Source organism: Odontesthes bonariensis, chromosome 6, assembly GCF_027942865.1.
Source record: "Odontesthes bonariensis isolate fOdoBon6 chromosome 6, fOdoBon6.hap1, whole genome shotgun sequence".
Taxonomy (NCBI): Eukaryota; Metazoa; Chordata; class Actinopteri; order Atheriniformes; family Atherinopsidae; genus Odontesthes; species Odontesthes bonariensis.
The window spans coordinates 36,584,025-36,595,523 of NC_134511.1; the positions used below are offsets into that span (position 1 = coordinate 36,584,025).

Consider the following 11,499-nt stretch of genomic DNA (forward strand, 5'->3'; position numbering starts at 1 on the left):
CAACATTTGCTATTTTCTCCCATCACATACATGAGACCAGCTGAGGAGCTGAGAGCACATTGTTGTCTGTTGGACTACTTTTTTCTGCCACTTGTGCATGAATTTGGGGTGTGTTAAGTTAACAACTATGCTAACTAGGCTTTAGGATTAGCACATCCTATTTTATCTATAAAATGAAGAGTAATGAAAAATATCAGGGTGATAGTCATTCCCATACAGCCATCAGTGGCGTCTCATGCTGGCACCTGGCACTGACTGACTGACAGGTTGCTACCTTTGACTGTGTTGTGCTCTATAGCACTGAAACTTTCACATCATAGCGCTGTCAGGATGGAACTCCTACTACAACAGTGGACGCATGTGTGTATGTGTGTGGTAGACTTATATGAGATGTATATACAAACTTTCAATGAAACCAAATCACTGATAAATATTTATTTCAATGAATGTTCAAACTGTTTGTGTGTCAAATAATTGGAAACTGACTGATTTTAACTTATTCAAAGAAAAGAAAGTCACTGAGAGAAGCCATGTAAATCTTTCTCTATTACCTTGTTTTAAAGCAGCTTTTGGATAATTGAGAGGATAAAAATACCAAATAGATGCTATTTTTGTTGTTCTAAACTTGGTGTCTAAAACAGAATTTCAAATCTTGAAAATAATTGATTCTAGTTAATCACATGCAAATCAATGAGTTTTTCTTGTCTGTATTGAAAATATGCCTGCGGTAAGCCAAGAGATCACTGAGGTCCAGACCTTTGCGTTTCTTATAGAGTGGAGAATGTATTTCTAAATTAAATGACTATGACACACCTTTCCTCACTTGTGTTTTCCTGTCTCAGCTGGTATCCTTTGAATGGTGTTGTACAGGTATGTACAGGTATTGGTACAGGCATTGTGCAGTCCGTGGAGGAGATAGTACACATTAAGGTAATGTGTAGAGGGTGGTGTGGGTGGGGGGTCTGTGTCAGTGGGGAAGTCTGGTCTTGTTTATGAGGCCAGCTGCAGAGGGGAAGAAACTGTTCTTGTGGCGTGAGGTTTTAGTCTTGATGGACCGCAGCCTCCTGCCAGAGGGGAGTGGGTCGAAGAGTTTGTGTCCGGGATGGGAGGGGTCAGCTGCAATCTTGCCTGCACGCCTCTGGGTCCTGGAGGAGTACAGATCCTGGAGACTTGGGAGATTGCAGCCAATCACCTTCTCAGGAGAGTGAATGATACGCTGCAGTCTGGCCTTGTTCCTGGCTGTGGTAGCAGCGTACCAGATGGTGATGGAGGAGATGAGGATGGAGGAGATGATGGCAGAATAGCAGTGCACCATCATCGCCTTTAGCAGGTTGAATTTCTTCAACTGCCTCAGAAAGTACATCCTCTGCTCGGCTTTTTTGATGAGGGAGCTGATGTTCAAAACCCAATACTGGGTAATCACAAAAGGGGCCTGATAACTTAAAGCACTGCCCATTCTACTTTTAGAAACTCTGGGAACCACAAGTAAACCTGCAGTGTGACAGTGAAGTGCTCTGTTTGGAAAATGAGAACTTTAAAATATGATGCAGATTGGTCATTAAGAGCTTTATGTGTGCGGAAAAGAATTTTAAATTCCTTTCTGAATTGAACAGGTAGTCAACAAAGAGAAGCTAAAACTGGATAAATCTCCAGCTAGTTCTCATCTCTCTTACTGCAACATTTTGGATCAGCTGGAGGCTTTTCAGAGACTTATCTGGACAAGACAACATTAAAGAATTACAGCAGTCCGATCATGAAGTAACGAATGCATGGAGCAGTTTTTCAGCATCACTCCGGACTTTTTAATATTACAAAGGTGAAAGGAGGTGTTTCTAAAAACCTGTTTATATGGGAGTCAAAAGACAGACCATGGTCACAAATAACTCCAAGGTTCATCAGGATAGTACAGGAAACCAAGATGATGCCACCTTCCTGAGGTAAATTTAGCAGAAGCAGAAAATTCAGTCATTCAGGTCTTTAAGACATGTTTGTAGTCTAACAGGTCCAAGTACAGAACTCTGCGGAACTCCATGACAAGCTTGAGTGTGTGTGGAGGACTCATCAGTTTCATGCACAAACTGGAATCTATCCAATATAACTTAAACCAGCCTATTGTAGTTCCTTTAATCCCAATAGCATGTTCAAGCCTCTGTCAGAGTATGCTGTGATAGACTGTACCAAATTCAGCACTGAGATCCAACAGGACAAGCACTGGACATGAGTCCACCATCAGAAGCCAAGAGGAGATTATTAGCCGCTTTCGGACAGACCGTTTTAAGAAAGTAGTTATCAGAACTACCCTCCTCGAATTTCGTTCTGATAACTATCCTTCCCCAGCGGAACTGTTTCAGTCTGCATTCGCACATGAGTCGGGACCTGATAGGGACTGATGCGCCGCGCGCAGCCGTCTGCTTCAGTGACGTGTTAGCCGTTAGCCGTTTAGCGCTACATTCAAACACAAAACAAAACGGTAAAAGTAAGGAGAGTAGAAAAAACACCACCAAGAAGCTAATATGGAGAGCAGGGAGGCCACTGTGTTTATGATCTGCATGATGGTGATATTAATCATGGACAATCACATCAGGCGTCTAATATCGAGGCTGGAAAAGCTCACAGAGAGAGTCAGGAGACGATACTTTTTCATTTCATGAAGGAAGAAAGGAGAGCAGAGCGCTGCAGACAAATGAGACCAGTGTAAGTTTAACTTATTAAACACCCGCCGGTTGTGTCTGTGTCATATGAGGAAACATTTCAGCCGTGATAGCATGACATGGGGCGTAGCTACCGACCACCACACACCTCCGTTAGATTCGTTCTATAAGAACTATGAAAAGACCCGACCTTGGAGAAGGAGCTAAATAGTTATAGGAACTAAGGGAGAAAGCCCCGAGTTCCTGTATGTCCGAACACGGGAGAAAACGGCCCCGCGGATTAAAAGGTTATTAGAACTGCCAAAGGTTCCTACAGTCCGAAAGCGGCTATTGGTATCTTTCACCAGTGCTGTTTCTGTGCCATAATGTGCACTAAATCATGACTAAAATAGATTATTTCTATGTACATTAACACAAAGTTGTGCTCCAAAATTTTTGACTCAGGAACTTTAGAAATAAACGGGAGACTGGATGTATGTCTAGAGCAGTTAACAGTCTAGATTTATTTTAAAGTAATGGTTTAATTAGAGGTTTAATCAAATCAAATACTGGAGTGTTAGTTTGGAAAAAATTGGGAAAAAAATATTTTAACAGTCTGGTTGGATTTGGGTCTGAAATCCACATTGATGGGTTAAGCTATTATTATTATTACAAGATCAGAGATGATACGATAAACAGTTTACAGAATTAAAAATGATATTCCGGCCGTCATTTTCGACAGCTATATAAATGTCATAAAGTCACCCATTAAAGTTACTCAACCTGTACCCAGCACTAAGGAAGATACAAAAATATGATTATTTAGATAGAATGAGGGGCAGGTGGATGATACACAACAACAAACAGAAGTTTTTTTTGTGATTTCCACTTAAGGTTAGAGATATTGGAAATAGGGTTGGGACTTTTAAGGAATTTTCATGTTCGAATATTGATAACGTTATCAAACAATTAATCGATTATTAACTAAAGCATGACGTCACTTGACCCCGCTCAGAGCCATCGACATGGTTTTGCCTTCACCATCACCCCAACACAAATTAAGGTCAAAACACGCACACGACAGGACTGATTTATCAAAAATAGGTTTATTAAGAAAATATGCCATTTAGTAGTCAACTTTAGTTTTTCACAGTGCATTATGGCATCCGACGGATTTTTAGCAAGTAGGCTATGCAAACGCATCACTGCCTGATCACTTTGAAAAAAAAGTAGGCTACAGGCTAGACTAGACCTTTGAAAAATAATAATAACATTGGAAAATAATGACATTAAGAAATAACACGGTCTAATGACTGTATTCTGTAAAACTTCAGCTCAACGCTGGCGGCAATTAGCCCAGAGTTCAAAACAAAGATAGCACTGTTCAAACCAAAGATACCATGCCATGATGTGTTCAGGGTCCCTGCTATAGAAGTCCGACTTCTGACAGCTGTTCTGAGAACAAGCTGGGGCCCAATAGGATTCCTGTATTAGTTAGTAAAAGAAGGAATCGAAAACAGTCAACCTGCTGGGTGAATTTATCTAATCTGTTAACGGTACCACGTACAACTCAGAATACAACAGAGACCAGTGTAAACTCCACAAAGCTAGCCTTACTTAATATTAGATCTCTGTCCAATAAGTCACTGTTAGTTAATGACTTCATAATTTCACACAATTTAGATTTTCTTTTTCTGACAGAAACATGGTTAACAGAGAGCACAAGTGCTACTGTTCTTAATGAAGCAGCTCCCCCAAACTTTAGTTTTATGGATAAATGCCGAAATGGGAGGAAAGGTGGGGGGGAGGCTGCCTTATTTAAAGATACATTCCAGTGTAAAGAGATATCATTTGGTGATTTCACTTCTTTTGAATATCTGAGTTTTATTTTAAAGGGTGTTCCTAAAATCCTGTTCTTAATCATTTACAGATCTCCAGGATACTGTGCAAGTTTTATTGATGATTTTTCTGAATTATTGTCTGTTATTTCGACTGATTTTAACCATTTTATCTTGACCGGGGATTTTAACATTCACATGGATAAAATGAAGGATGGTACTGCCAAAGAATTTTCTTCTGTGCTGGACATGTTTGGTTTGTGGCAGCATGTAACAGAACCAAACCAACCCACCTTCGAGGTCACATTCTGGACCTGGTCATTTCTAAAGGTGTTGATATTTCTTCTGTTGTTGTTACTGATTTGGCCTTGTCTGACCATTTTTGTATTTTATTTGATTTACATATTACTCAGAATGTTCAAACAACCAGCTTCTCAGTTAAGAAGAGGTACATCAATGAGAAAACAAGCGCTCAGTTTAGGGAGGCCATAGTTATGTTACCAACAATGAGCGCTGAGTCGGTTGAAGGAATGCTGGATCATTTTAACTTGAAAATTTTTAATGTAATGGAAGCTGTTGCACCGATAAGAATCAAGAGCACCTTGATCAAACAGAAAACCCCATGGAGAAACACCACTACGGTCAAAAACCTGAAAAGAGAATGCAGGAAAGCTGAACGTAAATGGAGGAAAACAAAGCTTCAGATTCACTATGAGCTATACAAAGAAAGCCTGCGTAGTTATAACAATGAGCTGTGCAAGGCCAGACAGCTGCATTTATCTGAAATGATTAATAAGAATGTCAACAAGTCTCGAACTCTGTTTGCTATGGTTGAAAAACTCACAAATCCTCCTAAACAGTCAAACCCAGACCTCCTCTCCACTGAGAAATGCAATGAATTTGCCAACTTTTTTAGCCAAAAAATCAAAACAATTAGACAAAACATTAACGCAACAAAGACAAACAAGAAAACTAATCTGTGTCTAAAACCTAGAAATAACTCTGACGTTATGTCACAATTTAATATTGTTAATTTAAAAATCCTAGAGGAAACAGTTCGGCAGCTGAAATCAACAACTTGTTCTCTGGACATAATACCATCCGACTTTTTAAAAACTGTTTTTACCTCAGTAGAAAGTGATCTCCTACGAATAGTTAACAGCTCACTGGCATCAGGCATTTTTCCCAAGTCACTAAAGACAGCTGCCATTAAGCCACTCCTAAAGAAGAGAACTCTAGACGCCTCTATGATGAACAACTACAGACCTGTCTCTAACCTCTCTTTTATATCCAAGATTATTGAGAAAGTTGTATTTAACCAGCTCAATGACTTTCTGAATGAAAGTGGAAGTCTTGATAAGTTTCAATCAGGCTTCAGACGTCATCACAGCACTGAAACAGCTCTGGTCAAAGTGTTAAACGACATTAGGTTGAATACTGATTCTGGTAATGTTTCAGTCCTGGTTCTGTTGGACCTCAGCGCTGCGTTTGATACTGTAGATCACAGAATCCTGTTGCACAGGCTGGAAAACTGGGTTGGACTTTCTGGAGCGGTCCTTAACTGGTTCAGGTCCTACTTAGAAGGCCGGAGTTATTTTGTTACTATTGGCAGCTATGAATCTGAGCGAGTGGCCATGACTTGTGGAGTCCCCCAGGGGTCAATTCTTGGACCTCTTCTGTTTAACTTGTATATGCTCCCTTTGGGTCAGATATTGCAGAATTTTAACATCAATTATCACAGTTATGCAGACGATACACAACTTTATGTGTCTCTGTCACCGGACGACTGCAGCCCAGCAGACGTACTGTGTCAGTGTCTGGAGGAAGTAAACACCTGGATGAGAGAGAATTTTCTACAATTAAATGAAGACAAAACTGAGATCATTCTGTTTGGTAGCAAAGAGAAGAGGGTCAGCGTTGGTAAATATCTTGAGACTCGGGACCTTATAATCACTGACCAAGTTGGTAACCTCGGAGTGTTGATAGACTCAGATCTGACTTTCAGCAGCCACATCAAAGCTGTCACCAAGGCAGCTTTTTACCACCTCAGAAATATCAACAGAATTAAAGGTTTCCTCTCCCAAAAAGACCAGGAGAAACTCATCCATGCATTCATCTCCAGTAGACTCGATTACTGTAACGCTCTTTTAACTGGACTTCCCAAAAAGAGCATTAAACATCTGCAGCTCATCCAGAACGCTGCTGCTAGAGTTTTAACCCGGACTAAGAGATCTGAACACATCACACCAGTGTTAAAATCTTTACACTGGCTTCCAGTCAGTCACAGAATAGATTTTAAAAGCCTGCTGATGGTTTACAAATCCCAGAATGGTTTAGGCCCAAAATACATCTGTGATATGTTCAGAGAATATAAACCCAGCAGAGCACTTAGATTCAAGGACTCAGGCCAGCTGGTCCAGTCCAGAGTCCAAACTAAACATGGAGAAGCAGCATTTAGCTGTTATGCTGCAAATAAGTGGAACAAACTGCCACTGGAGATTAAACTTTCACCAAATGTAGACATTTTTAAATCCAGGTTAAAAACATTTCTTTTCTCATGTGTCTATGCATGAAATATCTTTTAACTTATCTAGACTGTTGCCTAATTTTAAATTCATTTAAATGATTTTACTTGTTTCTCTTTATATTCTTTTATGTATTTTTAATGCTTCTTGCACTCCCTGCTGCAATGCTTTTATTTTATGTAAAGCACTTTGAACTGTTTGTACATGAAATGTGCTATACAAATAAATTTGATTTGATTTGATTTGATTTGATTTATTTGACAATTGAGTTTTAACTTAGATTACGTAACCGTAGGCTATGAATGAAATTGACGGTCATCAAACTGGACATAAATACACAATGATATCAAAACCTGGCTTATTGCCATATTATATCACTGAATTGTTATAACTGACTGTCGTGCCAACGTATTGGCGACATGCAGGCTACCTTACAGGCTACAGTAAGGTAAGAAATGGGCTAACAAACAACAGTAGGCTAACAAGCAACCGTAGGCTAACAAACAACAGTAGGCTAACAAGCAACCGTAGGCTAATAAACAACTGCCTGCATACATTATATATCACAGACTCACCTATGTGTTTTTGTTCATAAAAATCAACATGTTGACATGTTCTGGGGTAAGGCGTGTGCGCAATCGATTTACTGTCAGTCCGGCAGCTGAAAAAACTCGTTCAGATGGGACGGAGGTCGCCGGTATACACAGATTGCGCTGTGCCAATTTAGCCAGTCTTGGGTATCTCCCTGCGTTATTTTTCCACCAGTCTGTGGGTTTGTATCCAGGGGAGGTGGACGGTCTTTGAGATAGCCATCCAATTCCGTATCTTCATTTGGACTAGCAGTGTAATTGTCACCCAAAAGCGCAGCTATGGCACTTGCAGTAGCACTTCCAGTGATCCTGCGCTGTCAGCCGCATCACTCTGCTCAACAGTAGTGGTGGCTGCGATATCCAGTACTGCATTCTTCAAAGTCAACCTTTGTGAAGGCTTGAGATATCCTAAATGTTTGTGGCGAGGATCTAAGATCATAGCAATCATTGGGAAGTTGTCCGAATCGACCTGCAGAGATACACAAAAAATAAGAACATTGGAGCTGGTCTATCAATAGCTATAGACAAATAGCTAGAACTAGTAGCAGCAACGTCAAACACAGGCCTACCTTCATTCGTTTGGCCAGCTGAGACCGCACTTCATTCTTGAACGCTTCAATCTTGGGGTGGCCTCCATCATCACTCTTAAGATGAGCATTTATCAGGCTGAAGGTAATGGGATATGTGCTGGAGATTGAGACCTCTGTCTCTGAAGATAATACCGTTGTAGCACACTTCAGCGCCTTCAACACAGGTAAAGAGTCTTCCATTAACTGCCAGTGTTCATCTTTCATCTCGAGAATTCTGGCATTTTGGATTTTAGTCACTGTACGATCGGACAGCACTGCAGTGACAGCCCATCGTTGTTCCATTAACCTCTCGAACATGTCACGGACCGAATTCCAACGGGTTTTGCAAGACTGGATCAGGCGGTGTTTTGGCAGTTGTAGTTGTTCTTGCTTTGCCTCCAGTGCGCGGGTAGCAGGTGTGCTGTGGTGGAAATGCTTAACTAACCTCCCAGCTGCTGCGATGACCCTATGCATGTCAAGAGCGAAGCCATCATTGATAGCTAACTGTAAAGTATGTGCAAAGCATGGGAGTGACTGCCAACTCACTCGAGTGGGATCGTTTGCCGCAACTATATTCCTGGCGTTGTCATGCACGCAAGCAGCTACTCGGCCAGCGAGCCCCCAATCATCCACAGATTCCTTTAATTTCTCAGCCAAATTGTCGGCAGTGTGTTTGTCTGAAAAACTCTCTGTGAGAAGGACTGCCGACTTCACTTGCCAGTCTTCCTCAATGTAGTGGCATGTCACTGTAATGTAGCTCTCCGTAGTCAAAGCAGTCCAGCAGTCAGTGGTCAAAGCGACGTCGGCAGAAGCAAGTTTCTCTTTTAACTCTGCCTTCTTCTCAGCATACTGTTGCTCCAAGCGGTTGGTGAACGTTTTTCTGGATGGAATACGGTATCCTGGCTCAATAAATCCCATAAGTTCCTGAAAACCCTCGCCGTCAGCCACACTTAAAGGCAACATATCTTTCACAATCATATTCACTATGCGTTTGGTGATTTCGTTCGCTCGCTTGTCATCACATATCCTCCTAGCCAGTGTAGCCTGAATGGTTGGCTGCCCTCCGCTTGAGCTGGTTTCGCCGGAATTAACGTTCGTATGTACATTTTTTAGATGATATATTAGTGGAGACGTTGCACTATGGTAGGTAAACAGGGCGTCACAATAATTACATTGGACTTTATCGTCTTTTCTAGAGAAATGGTCCCACACTGTACTTCTCCTAGCCCGCTTCATCACAGCTCGTCTGTTGTCTTCTTTTTCTTCTTTGAGTTATTGGCGGGTTACGCTGTGCTTGCGCATACCGCCACCTGCCGGTTTCGTCTGTCGTCACGCAAGATACCGGAAGTTATAGCTGTTCTCATAATGCGCGCGATCAGAACGATTATTTATTAGGCTTAGAATTTTAGTCGAATAAATTCTTACAAACAAATAATCGATCATCGATTATTCATTACCAACCCTAATTGGAAACAAGGTATTCAAGAATTACAACAAATCTTTGGTACAGGATTGTTTCCTAACCCTGATTGGGAGAAAGCTGCCACTCCTTCTCCTTAGCCTGTGGTTTAAAGAATGGCATAATTGGGTTAGGGTTGGGGGTGCTGTAAACTCTCACACATTGAGCATGGGTCTCATGCAATTTCCCTATTTCTCATGCAACAGATACATTTTCTCACTCAGTGAAAAACTGACAACAGATGACATTGTTTCACAAAATGAGGAGGCTGACAGTGCATGCACCGACAGAGCAGCACTTCACTGCACGAACAAGGTTTTTGAAAGAATCAAGAAATAAAATAGAAATATCCACCTTGAGCAACTGCTCTATTATTCTGACACCAGAACTATGTAGCTAACTTATCTTAGTTGTGCCTGTCAGGTGTTGCACTGCAACATCTCTTCTCTGTCTCGCAGAGGTAGGCTATAGCGTGTTTTTAATCGTAACGTACATGTATGTCTCTGCCGTTCTAAATTCTCTACGCTTTTCCACTTCACTCATATATAATATAATAATATATATATATATATATATATATATATATATATATATATATATATATATAACTAGAAATGCACTCAGAGAGTGCAGACCTCCGCCAACCGCCAACCTACCTGTGGATAGCGAGCCATGTATGGACATACGTTCCTGATGTGGGCTACTTGTTCTTTGGCGCTGTCAGCAGAACAGGCATTCCCTTCTCCCTATTCATTATTCAACTGCAATGTTCGCCGTTATTAATTATTATCAATATTATTATTATTATTATAATGTTTTGTCGGGAAGCAGTGTTCGCCGTTATTATTACGCTATATGCAGTTATGCACACTGGCTTGCCGTGCAAGTAAATCCGCGCACTATGCATTCTGTCTGGCTTTGGGCACGCTATATGCAGTTATGCACACTGGCTTGCCGTTGCAATCTTTTGTTGTGCTAATTACAGCAAATCCACGCAATATGCATTCAATCCGCACACTATGCATTCTATCTGGCTTTGGCTCTGTTTGGCTTTGGCACCTTGAGGTCGCGCCACCTTGTGGAGGTCGCGCCACCTTGTGGCAGGTCGCAAGATTGCAGAACGAACAGACGAACGAACATCCAGACAAACATCCAGACAAACCAACAGACAAACTCGGGCGATCACATAACCTCCTTGGCGGAGGTAATAATATTCATCTTGCGTTTGCTTGACTTTAAGGATATGGATATTGACAATTGCAATCCTCAGGTTTGACACAGTTTAAATGTTTTCTGAATAGCCCTGGATCTCATGGCAGAGGAAAATTCAAAAGCAGATCCATTGTGTCATGTATAAAACCCCCAATAATAATCATAAGATAACATGTTTAAAAGTAGGCTATGTTTGGTTTACATCTTGTACAAGCAGCACCTGCTTCACATTACCTGGAACCATGATGCTGCTTCATCTACAAGCTCAGGAGCGTTTAACGAACCTTTTCAGGTCCTCGAATTTTTGGAAATTCGCTTTTATCCCTTCTCTCAGTAGCTGTGTAGCTTGTATCCCCTACTGAGAATTACTCCCTACTTACTCCTGCAAACAGAGAGTGCTCTGACCTCTGCCTACTGCAGGTCAGGTACTAAGTACTCATAATTACATCACACAACACAATGTCCAAAACCCTGAACTGTTCCTTTAAAGGTCCTATGGCATGAAAATAAATGGAGACTTTTATATATTTTTATAGGCTTTAGTGGTCCCCTAATACTGTATCTGAGTTTTTTTTCCCCAAAATTCTGCCTTGGTGCAAAATTACAGCCAGTCCCAAAAATGAGCTTTCCTTAGGATCCTCAGAATGAGCTGTTTAGTGGGGTGTGGCCTTACTTA

General features: G+C 41.1%; 1 protein-coding gene across 1 annotated transcript; it reads right to left on the reverse strand.

The window, feature by feature from the left end:
* Positions 1-967: 967 nt before the first annotated feature.
* Positions 968-9,388, reverse strand: LOC142383049 (E3 SUMO-protein ligase ZBED1-like). The gene is made up of 4 exons (XM_075469166.1): positions 9,220-9,388; positions 8,153-9,159; positions 7,870-8,052; positions 968-1,411 (listed from the first exon to the last, which is right to left on the reverse strand). Exons 1-4 carry the CDS (start codon positions 9,386-9,388, stop codon positions 968-970), a joined length of 1,803 nt encoding a protein of 600 aa, XP_075325281.1.
* Between the last annotated feature and the right edge of the window lie 2,111 nt (positions 9,389-11,499).

Coding starts and splice junctions, on each gene's coding strand:
- LOC142383049 (XM_075469166.1), bottom strand. CDS start 9,388: ATGAAGCGGGCTAGGAGAAGTACAGTGTGGGACCATTTCTCTAGAAAA. Junction 8,053..8,152: donor AGCTGGCCAAACGAATGAAG/GTAGGCCTGTGT, acceptor GTATCTCTGCAG/GTCGATTCGGACAACTTCCC. Junction 1,412..7,869: donor CACTGGAAGTGCTACTGCAA/GTGCCATAGCTG, acceptor GTGATTACCCAG/TATTGGGTTTTGAACATCAG.